Source organism: Hyalella azteca, unplaced genomic scaffold, assembly GCF_000764305.2.
Source record: "Hyalella azteca isolate HAZT.00-mixed unplaced genomic scaffold, Hazt_2.0.2 contig1766, whole genome shotgun sequence".
Classification (NCBI taxonomy): domain Eukaryota; kingdom Metazoa; phylum Arthropoda; class Malacostraca; order Amphipoda; family Hyalellidae; genus Hyalella; species Hyalella azteca.
Genome location: NW_025932067.1, coordinates 27,222 through 54,729, shown reverse-complemented (window position 1 = coordinate 54,729; position 27,508 = coordinate 27,222). Strand labels below are relative to the sequence as shown.

At 37.1% G+C, this 27,508-nt stretch overlaps 1 protein-coding gene and 1 long non-coding RNA gene across 2 annotated transcripts; both read left to right on the top strand.

Annotated features, from left to right (window-relative positions):
- Positions 1-46: 46 nt before the first annotated feature.
- On the top strand, positions 47-2,500 carry LOC125178974. Its single transcript, XR_007157105.1, has 3 exons — positions 47-147; positions 981-1,106; positions 1,670-2,500. It is a non-coding gene; the product is annotated as an uncharacterized LOC125178974 (long non-coding RNA).
- Positions 2,501-5,670: 3,170 nt separating this feature from the next.
- Positions 5,671-20,411, top strand: LOC108667555. Its single transcript, XM_018154596.2, has 8 exons — positions 5,671-5,717; positions 11,022-12,850; positions 13,242-13,462; positions 15,417-15,621; positions 16,595-16,743; positions 16,925-17,129; positions 17,360-17,485; positions 18,270-20,411. Exons 2-8 carry the CDS (start codon positions 11,037-11,039, stop codon positions 18,337-18,339), a joined length of 2,790 nt encoding a protein of 929 aa, XP_018010085.2. The 5' UTR covers positions 5,671-5,717; positions 11,022-11,036; the 3' UTR covers positions 18,340-20,411.
- Positions 20,412-27,508: the final 7,097 nt, after the last annotated feature.

Below are 27,508 nucleotides of genomic sequence, written 5' to 3'. Positions count from 1 at the left end.
CGTTTACACACCAGTGCTTCCAACCGATGTGGCGGTTGTACGCCTACCGGCCCAGCCTCCTCCTGACCTGGTGGTGCTGGACGCCGCTGCTGGCAGCTGGGAGGCCGTGGCCCAGACGGTGCTGATGTATGCTCCTAGAGGCAAGAGGTCGGTTGGGTGAGGGATAATAATCTGTGCCTGTTATTCTCAAGCTATAATATGATTATATTTTGTTTTCCAGAAATTTCTCCGATACAAAATAACCTGCTTTTTACTGTTGGTATCGAGTTCATTGTTGATATCGGTTGAATGTTATTGTTGTTTGTTTATTGAAGTCACTTACTTATGAATGTTTTTCAAGAGAAAAAAATTAGAAAAATAAGATTTGGGAAACACAGGCGATGAAGTGGTTGTTAAATAATTTTTAAACTCGGTTAGTTCCTTGCAAAATTTATGATTTATTCTTCCTAAATGAGTTCAAACTTTTCACTTTTGAATGACTAGTTCGTTCCTGCAAAAAATTCTCTTTACCGCTTTTTCGAAATCCTCAAGATTTTTAAGCCCACGTTTGAAACAACGCTCGTTTGAACTTTCAAATTACAAATGCATGCTTTATAATTTATGTTTTGAGAGTGCTCGCAAAGGGACTTTAATATAAATCCGATTTTAAAATAATTAAAACGTATGAATAAATAAAATGCTCTGCACTGAGGAGTAAATTCAAATGTGGAGGGAGTAGCATGACGATCAAAATTGAAAAGTGATTCACTGAATGAGCTACGACAAAATTGTTTTTGAAAATATTTTTAATAATTTTAAAAATATTTTTGAATGAAAATATATTAATAAAAATATTTTTGAAGATTTTCGAAAATTTCATCTTTAAAATTTCTGTCCTTGTCCATATTCAAAGCAAAAACTTTCAATTTATTCAGTCACTCATTGTCTTACGCTACATAAATACATTTAAATTCAATATCAAATCATTACTCATACTCCAGATTTAAGCACCTCCAACTGTGGAACCCAGCGCTAAGCGAACAGGAGCAGCGGCGGCTGCTGACGCTGCTACATGAGGAGCGAGTCAGGACCAACGACGAGGACGCCACGCGCTGCGTGCCCGCTGGGTGAGACTCTTATTAATTTATGCATCACAAACATAATGATACACATTCAGTAAATGTATTAAGCACTTACGCATGTACAGTGATGCATATTCAGTAAATGAGAGCAAGGAGTTAGATGATACAAATGTGCAAGGAGAAATGATGAGCAAGGATAAAATGATACAAATACATCACTTCTGCACGATCTAATTAAACATAACTAAATATGTGTAAAAAATCCTATTTGACGCAAGCTTACCAATAACCAGAATTTCTAAATGGGTGAGTAGCCTGAAAATTATTATTAATTTATTAATTAAATCTGTTGTCCACAGATTTGATTTGATTGCTCGATTTGTTAGGCATGTTTGGTTTGGTAGTGAACGTTTATTGAAAAAGAATTAAGGTTCAGCAAGACTATTCCTGAGGCCTTATGAACTTGTGTAAGGCTATACTTCAACAACAGAAAAAGGTGATGTATAAAGTTTCTACAGTAATCAAGCGGTGCCAAAGTTAAATCATTTTCATGCTACTAGGGCTGCGACACAATATTTTTCAATTCACATTCAATATCCATTTTGCAGAATTGATGTTAAGCTACACATCGGCGATGATCCACCGGCAAGATATTCTCCTTGACTGAATGTCATGCAAGAGAAATAATTTAAGCGGATTCTGCAAGATGCATTAAATGTAACCCGCTAGATTTACGAAATTTCAAATAATTTAATGATAAAAAACTGTTTCTGTTTACAACGTCATTTATCATTTGAACTTGTGACGTTATGCGCGGTCAGGCCATCAGGGTCAAGGATTTGCAGTTGGCTTCTAACCTTTATTGGTTAAAAGATTTTATACAATAACATAAATTCTGAGTTATTGTAGTTACTCTGACATTTTGAGCCTTGCTGAAATATAATGTCATCCAATTCACGTGATCCAGTAGTTGAGGCATAAGCTATGCCAATTGCACAATATAAGTATACACGTATAGGTGATTCGAAAGACGCATTTGACGCTACAACGATACGAAGGGCACCTCGCACGTAGCAATATGTTAAATATTATTAAAATAACGATTATATTTACTAAAAACTACCGTAACTATGATAGAAAATTCACAATTGGCCCAAGGCTGTTGCATAGTGCATAAATAATACATTGATCGCTCGAGATATTCAAATAATGTAACTATAATGCAACGTGCACAATTGATATAACGAAGATGCGAATTACACAACATGACGATGCTGTGAAATGCTTAGCAATCGCAGAGATGTTACGAAGTAGAATTCACACGTGTACTGTATAGGTCTAATTTTTTTAATGTCAGCAAACCCCTAACCTCTGACCTGAAATTTATTTGTAAATAAAAAGCGGTTGAGAGACACTGCTCTTGTTTTCTCTCTCTGTGCGATTAATGCAAATTAATGTAATTAATTTAATTAATATAATATAAAAAAAAATAAAAAGCAGAAGAAAAAGTTACACCGAAAAAAATTTCGGTGTATGCCTAAAGCTTTATAATTTATTGTAATCATTATAGAATAGATTAGAAGTGTCGGCACTGAAGCAATATGCCCATGGCTTTATTATGATCAATAATATCAATATCTATAAATACTATCAAAATAAATAAAGCTTTATATTATGATCAATATAAATATTTTTAATCTGTTGTCCTACAACCTATCTCAGCGGGCTTGCTTATTATTCAATAATTCCATGTATTGTTTGGTATTTGCGTAAGAAATGAGTACACTTCCATCAATAATGAGGTTGACATCTGTGTGAAGATTACACACGTCATTTTGCAAACAGTTGATTTTAACTTCAGAGAATCAGAGAATTTTATACAATCATACAATAAAATACAAAATCAATATTATATCATACAATAATGTAAGTGGTAAGAAAGAAGTTACTACATGAAGTGCCTTTTGTAAAGTTGAATGAGGAATCAGAATCGATTTGTAATAAAACAAAATTCTTTTTTACTCTCACAACATTTCTAATTGAACATTAAAGCCAATTTCAAATGGTTAGTATTGTTGCGTTAGCCAGAATTTGACATGGAAAATAAAGTTAAAATCTAATATCTTGAGATTTAGATCTAAGTTAATTAAGAGTAATGCAAGTCCTGAGACATCAATCATCACTACGAATGTATTGTGAAAGCGCATTGAAGGGAGCATTTCCTTAAAATTTTACGTTTATCCAATCAACCGCACATCTAAAAGTGCTATATGACCACTTATTTTAATTGAATAAGGTGAAATATCAGTCCGTCTGTATATAGATTATGGTAACTGATATACTGCTACAAGAGTTGCTATATATTATTGTTCCTTACAAAGAGTACGTCATTGTTTCTAGTATACACCTTGAAGGTCGATTCTTGGACACGCATCATCCTGTTATCTTTACGTTCTGGAGGAGGCGCAACGAGTGAACTAAATTTTTGGCCTGATGATATTTCTGTTTCGACCTACGAATACCTCGCAGCTGCAGCAACAAAGATGAATAAAATTTCTTTGATTTAACGTCCTTTAATCGTTTAAACCTTTCCTAACTTTGTCAACTGAGGATACTATAATAAGGGGAACCTTATTTCTAACAGTTATTTCCAAGGGAACCTAGGAAAACCAATAATGAAGCCTTGCCTCATGCGTAGGAAAATTCCCAATACATCATATTTAAATTCATTTCATTTTCACGCAGTTACCTATGCATAGTTGACTTGGGTATGTTTTGAGACATATTTCCACTACTCTATTTTGAGTGCACCTCAACTTACCTTGGGGTTATCAAGCATCCACATACCATATTTTTATCTAGCTTCGTAGAATCTTTTATGGTATTTGATGAGTGAATATATGAACACAGTACAGTTCTTGTGAAGAGGGCCTTCCATAATTCCTACCCTACCGAATGTTTTTAAACCTAAAATCTATACTCCCAGACCTTAATTTAAAATAAAAAGTGTGAAATTGCTCGTTAACCAATTGAGAAAAATTCTGAAACCCTGTAATCTGTTTGTTACACAAGAAACATATGGGTAAAATTGCACTCTATAGCTTTCGAAACGATACCAGAAAATTCTACTTTCCTAATATTATTGGCAACAATATATAACGATAAGCAATTTTTTTCTTTCAATTTTTCCAAGAAGTTTACTTCGATTTTTTATATCTGCAACCTACGTACGACAGTGATTGATATAATAAGTGCTTGTGATATATTACATAATATTCCGATTAATCCTAGGATTTAATTTCGAGCATCCTTTCATTAAAGCACAAAAAATATGCTGTATGGTGCAAACGTTGTTGGGGTTTTATAGAGCAGATTTTAATTCATCAAGTATTTTTATATTCGACAAGTAATTTTAGGTTTAGAGAAATCTGTTTGTTACGTGCACGGGTTAGGAATAGCAGACTTGTCATTGTTGTGCGGAACCGTGAAGGAGGTGGGTGTCGTGTGTAATCAGGGTGTGTGTAAATAGGCGTGAAATCTTAGGCTTTAAACTATGGTGGAAATATATTCTGTGTTTGTCTAAAATTAGGATATTCAATTATGTATTTATTTGTATTTATTTATGAGTCTATTGGGTTGCACTGGTTGATTTGTTATTGATGTATTTTCAGGGAAGCCTCGAGACTTAAGAATTACACCTTTTAACTAAGAACTCTCGTATGACTTGAGCCCTGGGAGAAGGGGACAAAGGGGGTTGAAGGACGACACGAGCCATTAACGAGCAAGAGTGTTTGGGCCTAGCTGGCTTAAGGATTGAGCCCACAACAACGTTCCTGAGTCGTAGAGTTGGTGCACATAATTTAAAAGAATGGCGATTTATACTTATTTAAAGCACCATTTTATTTGCTGTGAAATTTCTGCCTTAATAACCACAGTTTTACTTCGGCTTTCAATCTCATTAGAACCAATAATACTCCGTTATATTTTGCTTACTCTGCAGAAATTTCGTTATATTTTGCTTACGTCAGAAATTTCGCCCTTCCAGCGCTGTTCAAGAGAAGACAGAACAGGTTTATAATTACTCCTCTCTCTTCCCGTGACCGAAATTTCAAAAAGATTGGATGCAAAAAAAATACTCTCATGAGTACACGCGCATGCTTGATTGCAGAAAATACCACATCAGTTTGAGTTTTTCAATTGTCATTTTGATGCAAATAATTCAGCTGAATCAATTCAACGACTCATGAATGTTTGCACTATAGAGAAATTGTAGTACATTAATAAAAGGTTCTGATTCCTATAAAAAATAATCAAATCCTTATATGTTACAAGCAGTAATTTTTACTTCATGTAGCTTTAAATTAGGCTTTCTTCTAATTTAGAAGATTTTAAATTTTCTAAGTGAATACTAGGCAGATATACGACTACGAGTAAGTAGAGTCTCTTTAAATCTACTTACTTGAGAAATAAATTCCCAGTTTTCCTGTCCATTAATTGCCCCTCTCGATAGGTCTGAAATGTAATTAATGATGAGATGCTGATAACTTATCATATCTGACACCCTTGAATAGGCAAGCGAGCAAACACACCATCAGTTGTCGCAGAACCTTCCTGAGCAAACAATTAAAGTACAAACAAAATTCTGCTGAAATAACGGTAAGAAATAGGAAAAAGGATCATGATTTTTGAGTTGCATAATATAATACATGTAATTACAAAATAACTCGAATTGATAACACAAAAATTTTGTAAAGGATGAGACAAGCAAGAAACCAGTGGCCTTCTTCCCTTCAGATGAACTTTGATTTCATCAGAGATAATTACAAGTTTAATAGTTTTTTATGAAGCTGTATAGAATGAAAACTGGCTCAGTCCAGGACATTGGATATTGTGTAAAGTAACGAGCCTTTTTATTTTTCCAAGTTACTTTTTCTTCGTTTTAGTCGAGCTTTATTATTCACGTATTTGCATCAAATCAACCTGAGTGAAATCGTTCAATATTTTTTTGTTTTTGATGTTTTACAGAGCGTTGCTTCACTATTTAGCGTTCTCCCGGTGGTTTAAATTTTTACGAAACTTGTAAGATGTATGTAAGGTTAGGTTAGCGGCTTCAGAAGTGCTCCTTAACGTATTTGGCTTAGTTCATTATCTGTCGTTATTTATTGAAAAGATTGTTTTTGTTATTAAAAAGATTGTTTTTGCGAACATTGGTTCGCAAAAGTATTGGATACATTACAATTTTCTCCATATCTCACGTTAAAGTGCGAGATTTTTTATAATATTTGGTCAGTATATTGCTGATGGTGCTAGAAACATTATATAGAGAGGATATTGAAAAGTATGCATTGTTTAAATTTTATTAAACAAATATAAAATAAATAATTATAAAAATATTTTTAAAAACCACGTTTTTCTGGTTTTTACAAAACTACAAATAATGAAATAAAACAAATAAAAAAACTGTTAAAAAAACACGTTTTCTTAACGGACAAAAAAGAAAAACATTTACTCTTACATAACATTTAAGTTATGTAATGATATGTAAGAGTAAATGTTTTTCTTTTTTGTCCGTTAAGAAAACGTGTTTTTTTCATTATTTTTAGTTTTGTAAAAACCAGAAAAACGTGGTTTTTAAAAATATTTTTATAATTATTTATTTTCTACTTTTTAGTTAGCAATTTTAGCAATTGAAATCTATTTCCAGTGTTGGCAAGTGTGGATGTTCCAGAAAAACTCAATTCCAAACCGTGAATTTTTCGTGTTTTTTTTTCTATTTTTTCTGAAATTTTTTTTAATTATTATTTCTGATTATCAAATCTTGAATTGTTAGGCACCATAAGCATGCCTGCCAAATTCAAAGTTTTTAGGATGTTCAGCAGAGCTCTAAATTAAAGTCTGAATTTTTGATGACAGACAGACACGAAACGAAGTCAAGAAAAGCGTGGTAATTAACCCACGCAAAAGTATTGGGTACATGTTCAAAAATAAACAAGAATAACTTTTTTGAAGTACTCAAAATTCACTTTTCACTTCAGACGTTCCACTAACCTCATAACGTTATCTAATTGGCCAATCAGAGCAGTTTGCTATTGTTTATGAGATTTTTTTGTTCCGGTGAAGATATTATTCAGCGTCATCTTTAAAATCTAATTTAAAATGGCTAAAACTCGAGAGTTGGCGACATATTTGCGTCAAAAGATCATAGATTGTCACAAGAAACGGAAGGGGTATCGAATAATATCCAAGGAGCCTGAACTATCATTGAGTACAGTAGGAAATATCATCAGGAAACAATTATCCTGATGATATCATCCGAGCATGCTTTGCTAACCTCCCAAAACCTGGTCGTCAAAGGAAACTAACGGACGGTAATGCAAGGTGGATTAGCAGAAAGGTACAGAAGAACCCGTTTGTTGCTCGTGGTGAAATTAAAAGTGACCTGGAGGAATCTTGGATTGATGTAAATTGTAGAAAATGTCATTTTCTACAATTTACATCAATCCAAGATTCCTCCAGGTCACTTTTAATTTCACCACGAGCAACAAACGGGTTCTTCTGTACCTTTCTGCTAATCCACCTTGCATTACCGTCCGTTAGTTTCCTTTGACGACCAGGTTTTGGGAGGTTAGCAAAGCATGCTCGGATGATATCATCAGGATAATTGTTTCCTGATGATATTTCCTACTGTACTCAATGATAGTTCAGGCTCCTTGGATATTATTCGATACCCCTTCCGTTTCTTGTGACAATCTATGATCTTTTGACGCAAATATGTCGCCAACTCTCGAGTTTTAGCCATTTTAAATTAGATTTTAAAGATGACGCTGAATAATATCTTCACCGGAACAAAAAATCTCATAAACAATAGCAAACTGCTCTGATTGGCCAATTAGATAACGTTATGAGGTTAGTGGAACGTCTGAAGTGAACGGTGAGTTTTGAGTACTTCAAAAAAGTTATTTTTGTTTATTTTTGAACATGTACCCAATACTTTTGCGTGGGTTAATTTTTCTAATTGTTTAATAAAATCTAAACAATGCATACTTTTCAATGTCCATTCTATATAATGTTTTTAGCACCATTAGCAATATACTGACCAAATATTATAAAAAAAACTCGCACTTTAACTTGAGATATGAAGAAAATTGCAATGTATCCAATACTCTTGCAAGCCACTGTAAATATATATAGTTATATTGTTGACCTATCGCTGTTCTACTATACGTTTTCAAAAACGCAGGCTTTTGAATTGTGGTGGTTCTTACGCTAGAATACGGCACATTTTCGGTCAAATGTAATGGTCTACGCTAAAATCAATAATCGAGCTGCAAATGTGGAGGTTCTCTCCTGAGACGCGCTTTTGTAAGAAATGCGCTCCAGGTCTCGGCCTACTATGAGAGCCGCATGGATTCTGTGCGTATCAAACGGTGGATGCCAATGCCGGTCTTGTCGTTGCTATATTCATTTGCACAGAAAATTTATCTACATATTCCGGTGACAACGCTACAGGTCTGGAAGAGAGCCCCTATCATCTAACAAAAAAAATTAAAAATTAATATCATTTCTTAAGGCATTGTCGGCTCCTATAGGGAGCCGAATTTGTTTTTATTTGTACAATTATCCTGTCCGATCATTTTCTTTTTCTTTGATGGGTTTGCCAGCGGAGTCGTTTGATTGTTTTAACTTTTCGAGCATTTTCATAACGGCTTTATGTATTTCCGTTGAGCTTTATAATAATTTGCTCGATCATTTATTTTACACCACTCTAGCTTACTACTGTTCAATTGGGACTCAATTTCTTTATTCCATGGACGAGTAAGGTCCCTTTCGGATTATCGAATGGCTTTTTTCCAATCTTTTAAGAAATGCTGCGTGTAAGAGAAAAACCGTCAAAAGGGGTAATAAGAGACGGGCGGGGTAAAAAGGGACTGTCCTCCGACATTTCGTGGAAATATTGTAGCAGCTAAACTAATTGCTATATCGCAAAACTAAAAATATTGGCATAAAATTCATGATTTTCCTATCTATGTAGGATAAATGATGAAGTAAGTTGAGAAATCGTACAGTTAAATCCTACAAAAATGCCTGAAAAAGTGTGAAAAGTGAGATTTTGGAAAAGTACCTCTGCTAAGGTGTGTAGCAAAAGAAATATTTGAGGTTTCAAAAAATTTTACCTATACAAAAACTGCACACAGGTGTTGGCTTAAAAACGAGATGGACGGAATTTGCGTATCTCATTCAAAAAAATGGCGGCCATTTCCGCTCGATGGGGCAATAAGGGACACCCTCCTCCCGAAGTAATAAGGGACCCCCTATAAAAAACGCATTTACAGTTCAACCCCGGTTAGCATAGGCTCCAGTTAACAAAAAAATTGATTGACAAAGAATTTTGATTACATTTACCTCGCTCAGCGAAAGAAATTTTATTTAAAGAAAAATAAATTCATCATCGGTCCTCACAAAATTGTGCATAGAATGTCATAGATAGAATTGTGCACCAGGCAACATAGAATGAAGAATAATTAACCTAAATTATTATTTATTTCTCCAAAAATATGATGGTTGTCTATATAATATTCTTTTCTGTTTTAAGTATTTTTTCACGATCTTTTTTTGTTATAGTGTATTCACAAGGCCCAATTAGGATGGTGCAAAATCACAAGCCGTCCTGTAAGCTTACAGATACAGAAGAAATGCTGTACGGCTGCTGATACGAAGCATGCAGTGGACAAGGTCGTTGTCACTGCTCAATGGCATGTCCGTAGAAAAGGTAATATCACATCAATAATACGGTAATGTATGGATATGGTAATATCATACCAAAAAAGGAAAAAACAAGTAAAAATTACAGAAAATGTCATTTACTCTACATCTACATCATCAAAGGAAGAGAAGGACTTCAGAGTACTGTTAGTAATAGATGAGTACACCCTGCATGCTTCAAACGTTTAAAATTAAATTTTATTTTAAGTGTCCCTTATTACCCCGTTCCTACATTAATTTGGGATGCTTTTATTTTGCATCTGGCACTTTACAAATAGCATATGGAATTTTTCGGAGATGCCAAACGATAGCCAAAGAACTTTGAAATGAGCCCAAACTCGTTTATGAACTGTTTCATGGTAAGAAGTAATTAACGAAAAACACTGACGTAAATTATTACCCCGTGTGACGGTACCTTTAGGGTAAAGTTATGGTTCTTTATTTATTAAGGTTTGAGTGATGGGGCGGTCTTCCGTCAGGGCACCTTTAGTTATTGACGACCATTCTGTTAACAGAGATAGTTTTCGGTATTTTGGTTTCATCTCTAAAGAAATTTTCCTCTTGATCCATGGTGTCTTTTGAAGTTGTAGCATGTGCCGTTTCGTCATTGAATGTTTGCACCGAAGGTAACATATCCGACATTAACGATTCTATTAACGATAGAAGTCTGAAAACTTCTTTCTCTTCCATCTTGTTTTTTTAGAGGTTGACCCTACCATTCCTAAGAGAAACGGAGAACAAATCGAGTGCAGCAAATTTAATTAAGCTGAGATTGATACTCTATGATTTATATAAACGGGTCATTTTAATGTTCTTGCTAGGCAACCCTGTGAGGGATGCTGAATTATTGAAAAATTGTAATATCTAATACAATAATCGTACTGTATAGTATGTAAGTAACGACAAATATTGTCCAAGACTTCGCTTGTGATGCTTGGCTTCTTCTAAAGTTAGAAGAAACATTTAGAAAATTAATTATTATACGAAAATCACGGAACTGAGCTAAAACTTACGGTGTGTGATCGAATTCGTATCGATAATACAATAGCTCAATTTCATCGGGTAACTGGCTGTCAGTGCTCATATGTAACGCTGCTGCAAATGTGTAATTGGTTCTGCGAAACACGGGTCGATTTATTGTTGGAATTTTTGTTTGTGACTGATGGTTTTGTCTTAACTTTTTCTTTCATGCACAAGGAGGGCACCAGCAAGATGGCGTCGTCCGCAGACGTCAATTTCCAGGATATGGAAATTCTCAACGCCAACGTGTTTGGAGTTTTGAAACTATGCCCCAAGTACATCGGGAAAATTCTGAAAATCGAGTGCTCGGATAAAGATAGTTCAGAAACTTATACAGACTATATTGAAAGACGCCGAGGCACAGAGATCTCTCGAATGGAATTGAGAAGGATGTGCGGTTTTTCTTTCCGTCGTTTCCAAACTGCAACGTCTCCCGACGACATGGACATGACCGAACTTTTTTCATTGTTTTCAATTCTGTTCAAGGAAACAAGTCATAGTAGAAACCAAGAAGATCTTATGATGAAAAAACTGAGAGAAATCAAAGACTTGAGAAATTGTGTTATGCATGAGTACGCGTCTATGAAGGACCCAACAATTATTGAGAAGATCAAATCCGCCTTATTAGAGTTCATTCATGAAGCAAAAACCTGCTATCATTCTTTCCTGAACGAGATAAACTTATTGGAGCAACAGCTGCAAGACGAAATGCGCAGCAATTTTGTTCCTGGTGATCAAAAGCTCGTGTACGACAAATACCGTTTGCGCACCGAAGGGAAACAGAATGCAGAGCGCGGTTTCCGTAAATATGTCAATGAAAAGTTACCAATGAACTTGGGTGACGCTGAACGGTCAGCCGTGTTCCATCCACCGGAATTGTCTCTCCCAAAAGATGAGAGCAATTCATTCCAGTACCAAGCTGTCTTTGAATGCAGCCAAAAAATCGCAGTTGTTTCGGGAGTAAAAGGAGCTGGCAAGACGACAATACTGAAGAACATAATCCTACAATTCATAAAATTGTCGGAAAACGACTTGATTTACCTGGAACGTTTTGCTCTTCTTGTCTTCATTCAATGCAATGACTGGACTAAGGAAAAACTATATCAAGTATTCTGTGAGCACTTCGGGGATGAGTGTGTCAAACAGGGAGAAGAAAGGGTCCTGAACGCCATCTCTGGACTACCCGTGCTGTTTTTGGTCGATGGATTCGATGAGCGAAACAAAGTATCCATGGGAGTCCTACGAGAACTGTTTCAAAAAACCTGGCATCCTGACTCTTTCATACTCGTTACAACTCGTCCACAGGCAATTGAAGAACTCCAGACACTTCTTGCTGTAAAAGACATCAATTTTCAGGAGTACAAGATTGCGCCGCTCTCAAAAACCAGTAGTCAGTTGGCTTTCCTTAAGAGATATGAAGAAAGCCCAAGCAGGAACCCCGAGTGTGCTGGAATGATACTAGAACGATTCATCCAGTTGGACGCAGATTTGAGAAGGATGTTCACGGAACCTTTGACTCTATTGAGTTTCTGCTCCATCTACGAGAAGAATCCTGCTAAAATTGATCAATGGAGAAGCTACAACGACGTGACAAGAGATACATCAGAGCTTCATAAGGCTAACGTAAAGACGAAACTCGCCGATAAAGATATCCCCAACAAAGAACATCTAATCGACAACCTCTTCATTGTCATTGGACAGTTAGCGCTGGAATTTCTTGTGGAGGACAAAATAACCTTCAATGAAGAAGAGATCTCGAAATTCGACCAACTTGCTTACGACGAAATTAAGACTCACGGCGCCACGATGGAGCTTGACATGAGAGTGTTCCTGGATGCCCTGTTGATACCAAACTCATCATTCTCTGAGGGAGCTGCTGCAACGTACTCTTTCCCACATAAGTCTCTACAGGAAAAGTTCGCAGCCGATTACGTTACGAATCAATTGCTGTACAAGGATAAAGATCTCCCAGGAATACTCCCGATGGACGTAGCAACGAAGTCACGGTATGTAACAATGAATTACGTCGTTAAACGATAAATTCCGGTATTATTTAATCAGCTCAACTTTAAAGATAATTTTATTACCGGACATTAAATCCGTCCCGTCTATAAAAAATTAAATGCTCATTAAATTTTCGAAATTTCAACTTTTCAATACACCATTCAACTGAAATGGTTTTAATGCACACTATTGCTGTTACAAGTTGTGAATTATCCTTTTCCCTTCTATAAGTTTGGTGGTGACAAGTAATTATTAAAATAATTCTTCTTCAAGTAGATTTAATTTTCAGATCTTTAGTATTTCTATTGTTAAGTCTTGTATAGTTCACTTACTATTTCCTTCAAATGATTTTATTTCACTGTAATTTCTATTATTGCATCACTTTTATTTCAGCCTCCGAGAGGTGCTGGAGTACGTAATGCAAGACTTGAGCAGCAGACCTAAGATGTTCCAGAAGCACTGGCCTGATCTGGAGCAAGCCATAACCGACGCAGGTGTCGTCAGTGCCGCTGAGTGGCAGAACTTGCTGTTCCATGCTCCAAAAGTCCAAGAACTGGCAAAGCATGCTGCCGAGATCACGATCCGTGAGACTGAAGTGTGGAACGTTACTTCCGGTGAGTATGATTGATTATTTATAGAATTTATTATTGATTTAGTGAGGTTGGCCTAGAATCACAATCACAGTTGCAAAGGACTGCATAAAGCGGATAATCCTAGCAGAGGGAAAAATTCCAGTCATTTCGTGCATTGGAACCGTAATCACCACTACTTCCTCGGCCAGTAATGCTTTGTTCAAATATCTTATAACTATGATAATGTGCGATGGTTATTGTTAAAACTATATAACTGTTAGTGTGAACGAAGTTTTATCTTACTCGCACAATTAACTGTATCGACAAAATTAGTTTGTGTTAGGCGTAATTTCACTTTTCCTCCTAATCGAATTAAGAAACTAATTTCACCGAGAATTATTGTTAGTGTAGTCGTTTATCTGAGAATTTTCTGCACGCCGTTTGGCCTGCAACTGATAACACTTATCATTCAACGGTCATTCATTTAACTAGCGTCCCTGTCGGTTGAACTTGAATGCCTTCATCCTGCCTGGCCTTCCTATACTCTTCTATATCTTTCTTTCCTTATTCCTACTCTTCTACATCTTACGCTCCTCATTCCTACTCTTCTATATCTTGAGTTTCTTGTTCACACTTGAACTGTTTATAGTATTCAAGAACGTATTGTGCCTTGTACGAGTTTTTATATCCTAAGCAATCATCAGCATGACTGTCATTTATTTCTTCGCCAGGCAGTTTCTATCCTAAACTGTTAACGTAATGAAAAGTTTCTGCTGAATTCAGCTCTATTTTACATCGTCTCCACCACAACAGTTACATCAACATCCACTAGCTATAGCTATAACTAAGTCAAATACATTAAAGGTACTAATATCATAGATATTCTCATTAGAAATAAGAATTTTGACCAGCAAAGATCACAAAAAGTGAGTTGCGGACGTCACGAATTTGTGAGCAATAATTTCACTTACCAGTGGTATTATTTCAAACCAATTAATTGATATAAAACCGCAGGGTCCCGCCGAATCAATGTAAGGGTTCACGAATTTGAGAGATTATCCTAATGGCCTTGTTCACAGCCGTGAGCCCAGGCTGGCTGAACTGTTTTTTACGAAGTTCTTTCACTAAGATAATTGACGTAACTCCGCTCATAAATGAGGCGACATTCTATGATTTTACATGCTTAGCCAGCTTTTTATTGCTCTCTATATCTGGACTTTGAGGAAAATAAATATATTTAAAAATATATTATTATATAAAACATTTTGGCACATTGCAGGAGTCGCGCCGGTCTTTTGATATTTTTCTAACTAGTTCTTTTACTCATTTTTTTATCTGATTTTTATAACAGGTCTTTTAAAAACCAACCAAACCAGCCTGCATGTCGGTGATCTTTTGAGAATACGTATAAACAACTAATCCCAACCGAAAAGGGCCAGTCCCCTAGAATTTTTCCGACTTTAATTTTTTTTAATTAGTTCATTTTTTAGCTAACCGCTTTCTAGCTACTTGGTAGATGAGGCCTCTATTTTGAAGCACAATTTTTGCTCCGATTTTTGCTGCACTGTTAATTCATTTTTATCTATTATTTCCTTTTTCGCAGACCTCAGGCCATTAATTCTGATACCAATCTATCCATTCACAATTATTAGCTCGAACCATGAAACTATGTTGATAATCTAGCATGGCTTTAATAAAATTGATTTTGTGCTTATTCTTTTATGCTATGCTTAAACCCTGACTTTTGAAAACCGCCATCTACTGACAGAAGCTCTCGCTCCCCTCAGATTTTGTTAGCTTCACGGCTTTGTATGCGTAGGTTTCAATTTGAAACTAATGATGTACTTTTCGCCAGTATATTGTTTTTCTTCCAATAGAAATATTCGTAACAGCCATCCAACAGGCAAACTCGGTAAATTTCCATGAAATATTCCGAAGCAACCTTCGTTATATTCATTTCTTCCGCAATATTAATTTTTCATTATTTTGCTCCTAGTTCGTGATGTGTTGGTAGTCTCGCTGATGTTGCCACACCAGCAGCCCCATCTCATCAATGTCAAGTTGTCACCTGCTGAGCTAAAAGAAGCTGGTCCCAGCTGGTCAAATTTGACTCGGCTGTACAAGGGGCAACTGAAGCTGGACTTGGGAGCGACGAGACTCGAACCTTGTGACGATCTGTTGGAGTTTCTGAAAGGCTCAAAGTTAGTGGATCAGGGGGCGGTTTATAAATCGAAACGTTTTTCAAGTACACGCATCGGCCCAAGTACACGTAGCGGCCCAAGTACACGTAGCGGCCCAAGTACACGTAGCGGCCCAAGTACACGTAGCGGCCCAAGTACACGTAGCGGCCCAAGTACACGTAGCGGCCTAGGTGGCCTAGCTATATGTTCGTCCTGGCCTTCATAGTACTATAGACTCCCAAGTCAACTGCAACCAAACTTGCCTCGGCCTTAACATATTATACATTCTTTATGTTTGTTTGTGTGTTTGTTTGAATTGTTTGTTTCTGACGTCGTTATCACTTTAGGGTTGCATGCGCGCGTATCCATGGTGCTTAACGTATCAGGACGGGCTTCGGGATGATGCAATCCAAGGTGCAGGAGTTAGGAATTGATTGTTTGGGATTAGGAAATTTGTAATAACTGGATTCGGTATAACAGGATTTCCGAATGTCAGGGATAATGCTAATAGTTAAGTATGTGACTTTGTCAGAACCATGTACAAGTATAAGCATATGGTCAACATACTCCAGACTCCTGGCAGATGGCTCAGTCATAGAGACATAAATATTTATTCCTATTGCCATTCGTTCAGTCAAAAACACAGAAATACAAGTATTAAAATCACTTGGCTGCTTAAGTCGCAAATTTACCAGGAATTTAAAAGCAAAGATAAAAGCCAAAAATTTCACCATTTCTTATAAGAGAAAACGTTTCGGAGTCCAGCTCCATCGTCAGTTCAAAACCTAGAACACAGGTACAAGCAATTAGTAACCTAAAATTCACATTCAAACAATTCATTTGGCTATTTTCTTTGCTTTTAAATTCCACAGAAATACATTCTCGCATTAATCCTACAGTCGGTCAATAACTTGGACTTTACTGCTAATACAATTTGACGCGGTACTGGCCAGTGTTTGAGTGCCAGCTAACAACTCCGACGTACCACGTGCAGGTGTGAGCTCAAATTCTTGAACAGCGCCATTAGCAGAAAGGCTGCTGTCACCGCGGTGGCTTCTGTCACTACAGATCAATCAGAACTGTACATCTTTCTGCCCAGACCTCTCAACCTGGAAGCATTGAACAGCCGACATGAGCAGTTGAGTGAGTGCTTAACGACCTTATTGATAAGGCAACCTCTCTCTTCAGACATACAGTAAGCACCTGAACTCGCAATGGAGCAAATACTACAATTATATAATGTGAGATATACCGTAATGATTGACAAATTTAGTACGTGATAACAAGTGATGAGTTCAAAAAATTCACATTTTAATTTTTGCAGTGGTGCATATTTGGCCTCTGGATGCCACATGGTCAGCAGAACTCCAGCAAAACCATGGAGAAGGCAACGATGACTGTGCCGATGATATCGAGGATATGCGCCTGCCATCTCAACCACCGCCGTGGCTGAAGGTGTACGGCAGAGAAACTGGCAGCTGGGAAACAACTGCCGAGGCCATATGCATAATTTCCCCCAGGAGTAAAAGGTAATTAACTCCTAACTCAAAAAATTTGTAAAATTTCGTAAAATAAAAAATAAAATAAAAAATAATAATTTCGTAAAAAGGTATTTACATTCTGATAGAGTTTGAGCGTTGACTGAACTATCGTCGATCCGAGATACTTTTAGCACCTCAGCATGATATGCTGAATGCGCGTGTAGACTGGACAGAAATATGATGAACACTTGTGAAATTGACTGCAACAACTTTTTCAGATTCTACGACATTTGGCTGATTAACTGCCGGTTCGATGATGGTGAAATGACGCAACTCCTGTCGCGCCTGCACAGCAACGGTATTAGGAGTGCCACAGGCGGCCAAACGCGATTCACCAGAAACAGGTGAGTAGCAGCCGTACAAACCAAAGTTCCTTGAATCATTTCATCAACAAGCACGTCTAGCGAGTCTTTATTATTTGAATACGTTGATTTTATGCATTCGAATATGTTGTTTAACTCCTTTACAGCAAATGTTATATTACAGTTCACAGTTCAAATTTCACGACTTCGCATGTTTTACTAAATTAGGAAAATGAAAAAAACTACGCACTCAGAGGCTCTGGTTCATTCAATACTGAAATTGATTTCCTATGAAAATTAGTCTTCACATTTTAAAATCATTTAGAAAGTTTTGAGTGAGAAGATTGCAACCTTCGCAAGTTATGTAATTTCTAATTGATCGACTCCAATTTTTCGATTCTTCATCGCAGAGATGCCACAACATCAATTTCATACATCAATAGTGCATCAACTTGCATTAAATGTTTCTTGCATGCTATATTGCAAGTTTATGGTATTATAGCGGGGTATTGGTGTTTGTTGAGTTGAACATTTCACTAGAAAGCTCATTTCTTTGTTAGTAAATTTGTAATATTGTTGTTTTTTATAAAATTAAGTTGTAAAACTTGTTACGTACCCACCAATTGAAGTAACGTCATTTTTGAGGAATTGCGCTGGAACGTTGTGAACGTTATATTCACGTGTAACTTAGAGATGCGTGGCTATGTAAAGTCTAATTATTTGCTGGGGTTAGATGATTGATATATATTATGCAGTAACTCTCGCATCCTAATGCATATACATACATTTCATACTCCAGTAAATGACATGCATTATTTACCTATAGGTATGAAAACTCTTCTACATGCACTCTTCTGCGCATAAGTGATAACCCTCTGGTGAGTTCCCGTCCGTAATTGGACCCAAGAGACAGTAAAGAAGCATGACTCAAATTACAGAAAAGATGGAAGACGAAAGTTACAGAAAAGAGGGAAGACCCAAGCTACAGAAAAGAAGGATGACTCAAATTATAGAAAATAGGGAAGACCCAAGCTACAGAAAAGAAGCATGACTCAAATTATAGAAAAGAGGGAAGACCCTAGTTACAGAAAAGAAGCATGACTCAAATTATAGAAAAGAGGGAAGACGAAAGCTACAGAAAAGAAGCATGAATCAAATTACAGAAAAGATGGATGACGAAAGTTACAGAAAAGAGGGAAGACCCAAGCTACAGAAAAGAAGGATGACTCAAATTACAGAAAAGATGGAACAACCACGTTACAGAAGAGAAGGATGACCCAAGTTACAGAAAATAGTGATAACTCAAGTTACTAAACGAGGAAAGCCTCATGCTAGAAAAAAAGAGAGAAGACAAAAAAACCGTTACAACGAACAAAAAAGCCGGAAGTTAAAACAAATTTTCAAGATGTTGAGTAATACTGCATTGCACGGGACATGAGCTTGGTATAAAAATTATAAAAAGGACAGCAAATCCGAAAATTTATATCGTCTGTCATAAAATAATCACAAAAATAGAACAAGATCATTAGATTTGAAGGAAATTGTTACGTATTTAGAAATAATGAGTATTTCAGGTTTAAATATATTTTAAAGTTAAGCATAGTAAGATGTAAGCACAAATGCAATAGGCCTTATCCGTGAAAATGACAGTTTAATGTAAGCGTTATCGAGTTGCGGCCTCAGCTTCAAGTCATAGTATGTGTTCGATTTTGGCTGAGTTTTGAGAAGTAACGTAATGTACTTCTTTGGTCATCTCTATTTAATGTACTAGTTGATTTATGTTTTTATTGGTAGTTGTAATAATTCCTAATTTTAGACGCACTTTTTCTTCTAACCAGTTCCTTCATTAAGACGACAAGCACTCTAGTGAACGCCATGTAGTATGATAATTTCTTAAAAACCCTTACTTGACGCTTGTTTCCTTTTCAAGTGTTCGAGTAGGACTTCGATTAAAATGTTACAATGATTTTAGGTATTAAGTCGTATAGATTTAATTGCGTGAACCTGATTATTCTCATTATAGGCACACTTTCAGCTGGCAAGTTCTGCATATACGAGCGGCTAAGAAACAATATAATGCCGTATTTCTACTTAATTGCCGCATTTCTACTTTATCATAGTTTGATAATAGCCAGTTATTTTTTATTAATCGTGTGTTATACCGATAAAATAGCCAAGTTATATTCTTTAGCGTTAAATAAAACTATTCCCTGGGCCGTATTATCTACATTCGTTAGAGTACATGTAGTAGCCTATGTACACGTGGCCTATGATTTCTTTTCTGCGATTGGCTGGTCAAGATTGACAAGCCGTAAATGATTGGTTGACTGAGCTTGAATTCGCTACTATTTACGCTATTTGAGGCCCTCAACTGAATTATTTAATGTTTTATTGAAATTTCAGTTGAATTGTTTAAGGTCTTATTTAAGTTTCACGTGAATTACTTAAGATTTTATTGAGCGTCAGTTAAATTATTCAAGATTTTATTGGGCGTCAGTTAAATTATTCAAGGTTTTATTGAAATGTCGGTTTCTATCAGTGAAACTTGTATGATTTGCCCAGACGATCGTCTAATTTAATAAGGAATTTTGCAAAGCGTGTAATTTCAGCGCTGCCTTTATTATGAATAAAGTACTATCATCCACGACTAAGTAAATGAAAGCACTAATGATAAGAAATTGATCACAATTTGAGCTTTGATAATTAATACACAACAGGTATATTACACAGGCGAGTATGTTGGCAACACGCGACCCGTGTGCTCATCTGCTTGGTGAGGGTGTGAGCTTTATTTACACGCCTATAAATAATATGAATTCTCTCAAAAAAACTATTATGGCAAATTCAAGTGTAAAATAAGAAACTGGTTATGAAGGTGACAGAAATGATGTAAAGGGTTTAGTGAGTAAACAGAAGTCTAATAGGCTAAAATAGGGTGGCGCAGTGGTTACAGTTCAGAGTACCAAGATTGGAGCAGAGAGGCGCGGGTTCGATCCCAGCTCTGTGCGCCAGTTTCTGGTCAGAATCGGCGAGGAGGCCGGGCGGTTAAGCACAGCAGAATTGGAGCAGTGAGTTGCGCGTTCGAGACCGCAACAAGCTGTGAATGTTCTGCGATGTTAAGAATCAGCGACAGGCCTACGGCCTACTAAACGCTGAAACCACTATTATTATTATTTATGTTCAGGCTTTATAGAAACACATTACTCATTCGCAAATTTCAAGTGCTACTGCGACTCACTTTTAAATCAGTCGGTGGTAATTTGGTATCTATTGACAACCTAAGAAACATTTTGAGCTGCATGAACATTAGGATTGATCTATTGGCTCACACCGAGTCACTGCAAATTAAATACATTAAATTTGAATGAATATGTGAAACATTTAATTATCGGTGAGCTTCAATTAATAGCAAATAAAATTGCTCGCACAAAATTTTACATGTTCCTCTTACTCATAAAATTCTAATGATATGAACGCATCATAATTGTCAAACAGGAATATCAATATTTGCATATTGTCTGTTTCACTTATTTTATTACATTGCCAATGCAAATGCTAGCAAAATAACAGACATTTTTATCTGAATGATTAATTGACTGCTGCAAATTCAATCGGAATGCTTATTGGTAGATAAGTTTAAAGCGAATGAATCACCTCTTTTAAATTGAAATGTAACTAAAATCTTTGAGTGCAAAAAATCCAATCTATGAGTGCAAAAAAGATCAAATCTTACAATGCAAAACATCATCGTTTAGCTTGTAAACATTGCAAAAATTCGCTATAAAAACATTTACGGTCATATACGGTAAAAATAAAACCGTTTAAAAAATTTTGCGTTCGTGTAACCAATGACATCAACATGTTAATTTCGTCGTTTAATTGAATTGGATTCAATTGAATTGAAATGAATTCAATTAAATTGAATTGTATTACGTCATTGAATTCTACAAGCTCATCGCAAAAAAATCTCAGTAAACTGCGGTCGAATTATGTAAGTGAATTATGTAATCATTAGGTGGCACGAATTATGAGCAATATGAAATTGTCTGAATAATAAAATCTAGCACGAAATGATCAAACGTTATAAAACGCGATGATCCACATAACGCATTTATCATAATCACAGATACAAGCATAGCCAATTCTAAATAATCCTTCTCCTTATTAAATTGCACATAATTGTATTTTGCAAAAGATATGCATTTTAGTAATGCAATAATTGCAACAAAATAATACTAGTAATGCAACTGCAAATACATTACATTCTCATATCAAAATTATCAACTCAATACAAAGTAGGTATTGACATCGCTGAATAGAGTGTGATTATGTTTTTTAAGTTTCAATTTAAGGTTGTTTCAGAGACTACTGGAATTTTTATAAAAATGTGTGAACTTTTTTTCTCGATCTCTATTTTGACTTCGACAATGTACTTCTCGGGATCAATCAGAGCGCATAGCTCGTTTCGGTTGTTATTAAACTTATCTAATGTCGGGTTGATTATTCAACCCTGGTTTTCGAGTGGCCTAAATTTCTACACGTAAAGGTTCCCAACTGGTCAGCGACGACTTGACAAACAAAAGAGATAAATGACAACACATGGATACCTTGAACCTCATATATTTAAAAGAAAGATATCCTACACCTAGTTACAGAGCTGGGACACTGTGGCCAAGACTCGGACATAGGACAGCCTACAGAAATCTAACGTAGACCTGCGTTCTGGCAATGAGACAAAAGAACTAGACACAATTACTAACAGGCACGGAATGGTTAATTCAGACTCTAACGCAGCGAGAACAAAACACAATTGCTACACGGAAATACTGGTATCTCAATTTCCACATTGGTACATCACCGGGTTTGTGAAGAAGAGTCCATGGCCAATCTGACGGCGACGCTTCGGTCGGAGTCCTGGGGAATTGCTCCCGCGGTGTTCCCCCGGTTGGCGCGTCGTTTGGGTGCAGTACGCTCGGCGGCAATCTGGTCGTAGACTCTTTGTAGTAGCTTCTTTGCTCGGTGATAACTAATCAGAGAATTTATTAGATCGGTTTCACGGTTTCTTCGTAGGTAAGGTAAATTTAGGTTGCAGAAACTCGGCGGTTCACTCGGTAAAGATCTTGACGGTTTGCCCTTTCGTCTCAACTCATTTCCACACTGCACCGACCCTCAGTTTTGGTCGCGTCACAAAGTCAAACACCGCGGCCGGATGCCTCGAACTCCAGCACAGGACTGACTCCGCAGTCCGACCGTTCGGCTTAAATACCCGCCGGCCGCAACCCGCGTCGTGTCGCTCGACTTTTCCCCTAGACGACCTGAGTATTTCCTATATGTCCGAATTACCTATGCTTCGTGTAATTTATCTATGGACATATATATTCTTATTCCTAATCAAGTGAAGATTACTATAATATTTCTCATCCGGTACGGGAGAAGAAAATCTTATTTGCAGCAATTTTCATGAGACGTAAGCATGTCTGTGATGTTGAACTCCTTGAACTGCACATGATCGCCAAAGTGCTAATCTCCTCGTAACTGATACAATAGGTAATTGATACAGTTTAATCTACTTTTAAAGAATTTATATATACATTTGCAATCACTTAGACATCTCAAATTTTTTTATATTATTATTTTGTAAGTTAATGCAACTGGGATGATAATATACGTTATCTTCATTAATAAAGTGGTAGAAAAATTTACAGTAGAATCATTAAGTATTGCCTTCAAAATCTCAATAGACATTAAATCGACATTGCACAGTTAAAAATGATATTGCATAGACATTGGCAGCAGTAAATTAGTATTACCTAGATTTTAAAATAATACAGTGATACAGAAATATTTCTCTGCCTATATCAATGTTTCGTAACGTTTTCACAACCCCACATGACAAACGTTTGGTGACATGCAACTTCTCATCACGAACTAACTTCGTGAATCTTTATAAGCACAGTCATTTCGACTTGCTTCGTCATTCGTAAATATGTACGGTACTCATTATAGAGTCTAGCTTATTCACTTTCTAATGTGGCTTCAATTTCTAATGTGGACAATACTTGTTCACAATTATTGGCTGCTTCGTGCATTCTCAATACTTTGCACGTTCTTGAAATTAATGTTAATATTTATAGTCATAGATCTTTAGTGACTATTGCAGCCTCCGATTTTGCTTTCAACTCCGCAAAATCATGAAAGGCATGAAATTTAATTCATAATGAAGCTTTTCTTCATAATTATTATTCATTTATGATAATTATATTTATCAACTCGTATATAAGGTATTTAGATGATTCTTAGATACTAAGATCTTTCAACCTCTGAATTAATTAAATTCAATCGAATATTTCAGCCAATTTATCGTATTGAATGTTAAATGTTCAAGGGCAGCAATTATTCATAATATCTAAATCAACTATCGTGATTAAATTATATAATAATCAAGTGTCAAACCAAGATGATAACAATCGAAAATCAGTATGCAAGATGAATCGCTCATTGGGCGTCAAATGTAAAATAGATTTTACTCGATTGTACGTCATTAACATAGTTTCAGTTATGTGTCGATTACATATTGTAGCGTCGATGCGTACATATATATAGATATAATGGCTGAATATAATACAAATTCGTATAATCTCTCATTAAAAATTATCCTGTAACAGTGTAGGATCATTAACCTCTATAATAAATAAATAAATAAGACTATACTTTATGACAATGCGCATCAATAATACATCTGGTTCATCTCTATAACTCAGTATTCATCATTGTACGCTTTTTCAATGCATATATTCGTCCATGCATTTTTTCGTAAACGCACGCATTTGTCAACAGACACATTCATCAACACACATATATGTATGTCAATGCACGTATGTGTCGATACACGCATCCGCCATGCACTTATCTGTCATTGCATGTACCCATCGTTCAAGGACGTTGCCATTGCACTTATCTGTCGTTGCCATTGCTTTTGCCTTTGGACGTTGCCGACGGACGTTGCCATTGTTTTTTCACAGCCATAGGACGTTGCCATTGCTGCCATAGGACGTTGCCATTGCCTTTTCACAGCCTTCAAGTGTAGGTTCACGTACCGCGCGACGTACTTTTAAAACACTATTCTTTAGGATATAGTCGTTGTACATGCGTTGTATAATTAGATGTCTGTCTACGACATCTTTAATACTCGAAGCGAAATCCAATTTAAACACTACCTGCATTTAATAAAAACGGTCTGAATTATTTTTAAATTCTACCTCCTGATTCGCTAATCGTTATGCTACAATGGAACATTATTTTAATCAGCATTATTCATTTATGCCAACGGATTCGCATTTTATATATGTCTTAAAATTCGTTTAAGTTCACAGCACATTGTAAAACTTGGAGATTCGTTTGAGTTACATCACAAAAGTTATATCATGGCATGATCAGGTAAAATAATACAGAAAGTCGCCAATACTCTGCTACATCCACCATAATCACTTCCATAAAATGTTATTGCGGTCAACGCACAAAATGGTAGAATTATACTCTAATTATGAATCAATGGCTTCTATTAAAATTTGTAAGCCATTCCAACCACGTAGATCAACTCAGATGCCTTTTCTGTGGCTCGAGGATTTTTCAGTCGCTCTATTCGACTTCCGCTAAATTAAAATACCGACTTTCTTGGTACGTTTTCTAGCTGATCCATCTCCTGATGAACTGACTTAATCAGTAAGTTTCTTCTTGTTGATTCCTTTGCTGACTGCCACTGGTAGTTGCTGCCACATCGCTGCCACCGTATGCAGTTGAATTTCTCTGCACATCTCGTCTCACGACCTAGCTGACTTGTAGGAACGCTCGTTGTCGCCTTCAGCTTGTGCCGGCCCGTCGTTGCTCGTAGTCACCGTCTCTTCAACACGTTATTCGGCTTACGAAGGAAAAAGCGCTGATTAACGGTCTTTCCTTACAGGGGCCCTCGATGCGTTCAGTTTTCGGTGTCACGCGTAGGTGGCGAATAATAGGTGTCCGGGGCGGTGCTTCACCATGGCTGTGAGAAGGGCAGAAATAAACCAACGGTACCTGCCACCTGGGGAATCTCCCAGTTTATAAAAACGAGTACCTAGAATTAAATTATAAACTTTAATAATTTACTTCAACTTGGGACGCAGTATAGACCCCTACACAGCCCTTACCCACAATTCAATATCTATTCCTTTCCGCTCGTCATCACGCTAGAGGGCATATTAGCCTGTGTGATTAAGAGCCTAAAGCCATAGGTGTCATTTCCTTTCCTGGATATGAATCAATCAGCCAGATAACATCAAGCCACCGAAGCAACAGCCGTGGGCAAATAGCAAAACTGCTGCGTGCTTGTATTAAACACAGCCTGTCGTATTCGCGGCTTTTAAAATAATCGCCCGACATAACAGCGCCGTTACGTCACAGCCACTGCTTCATGGCGCTCTACTCCACAGGCTAAAGCGCAAACCGCCGTCCCTATAACGCCATGCCCCAGCTCTCCCCCTACGCAGCCAGCAAAAGGCTTTTCTCGTTGCCCGATCAGTAATGCGCCTGGCGCGATGGAGGGACCTAACCTATCCTAACCTAACCAAACCTAACCTAACCTGGCGCACAACTGATCAGCAATCGAAGAAAGCCTTATGGCTGCGAAGGGGGAGAGCCGGGGCATGGCGTTAGAGGGACGGCGGTTTGCGCTTCTGCCCGTGAAGTGCGGCGGGATTACGCCAGTCCTGCAAATAGCAGAGCAGGTTTACGGTGATCCGGCGTGGTCTGCGGCCAGTAAGGCTTACGGCGTGTGTAAGAAGTGATAGTATGGGGTAAAATTCTGTGGAGTAGGGCCTGTTGACAATTGACTATTTGATTCAGCAGGCTGTGGAGTGAGGTAGGTGTTGCTTAAAGTTGGTGTGGGACGATGACTCAGTTACCTACAGCTTCTTGGGTGTGAGCTGAGTTTAGTTATTGCATTATAGGGTAGGCGTTGGCACCAGGGCTTGTTTACGAGCTAAATTTGTGGTGTAGGGCTGCGCTCCCCATTTTAGCTCGTAAGGTTGTTAGTTCAGAACCTGACGCTGCAAATGCAATTATTACAAGTATCCGCGACACAGTTAGGGAATTGATCTAAAAGTTGAGGATTAGATTGACCTGCATTGACTTCTTTTCTTAATGAGTGACACCAGTTCTTTGTGAACGACGCTTATGTACTCAGCGGATGCTCATTATATATTAGATACAAACTTCTGTAGCTACTGTCCATCAACTTATTTTTACCTGTAATACCTTTCCTATGATAATAAAGGTAATGAGTGTGCATGGAATGTGGCCATGTTAAGATATATGCAAGGAACAAGCAGTAGCCAATTAGGATTACGTTGTTTAAATTTCATTTGAGAGAAAATACAAGCTGACAACTGTCGGCCAAACCATGTGCCTTTCGCAGCGTCATTTCATCAACGCCGTCGCCTGATGAACATCTCACCGTGTATCACTGATGTGAACTTGGTGCCTATAATATGAGTATACTTAGACGGACTCAAACTAACCTCGTTCTACCATTGAAATCAATACCTTGACTGTCGAAAATATACTTCCAACCCATCAACCGCGATACGATAATCAATTGCTGAATTTTACAATTCTATCAATTCAATTACTTTTTACAATTGATGGCCCTGCCAATACTGGTTATTCATTCGCTCTTGCGTCGCAATTGCTGACTTCTTCCGCAGCATTGGCGCCGCACAGGCGGAGGAATCCGCACCTGTCCTTCCTTCATTGATGGAATCCTTCATTCCTTCACTGCCTGATTGTCCCTAACATCCTTCACTGCCTGATAGTCCCAAACACCCTTCACTGCCTGATAGTCCCAAACACCCTTCACTGCCTGATAGTCCCAAACACCCTTCACTGCTTGATAGTCCCAAACATCCGTCACTGCCTGATTGTCCCAAACACCCTTCACTGCCTGATAGTCCCAAACATCCTTCACTGCCTGATTGTCCTAAACATCCTTCACTGCCTGATAGTCCCAAACACCCTTCACTGCCTGATAGTCCC

Bases quoted from the DNA above. Each gene is read 5' to 3' on its own strand.
- LOC108667555 (XM_018154596.2), top strand. From the start codon at position 11,037: ATGGCGTCGTCCGCAGACGTCAATTTCCAGGATATGGAAATTCTCAAC. The intron at 13,463-15,416 runs GTGAGTATGATT...TTTTGCTCCTAG, and splicing joins AGTGTGGAACGTTACTTCCG to TTCGTGATGTGTTGGTAGTC. The intron at 16,744-16,924 runs GTGAGTGCTTAA...TAATTTTTGCAG, and splicing joins CAGCCGACATGAGCAGTTGA to TGGTGCATATTTGGCCTCTG.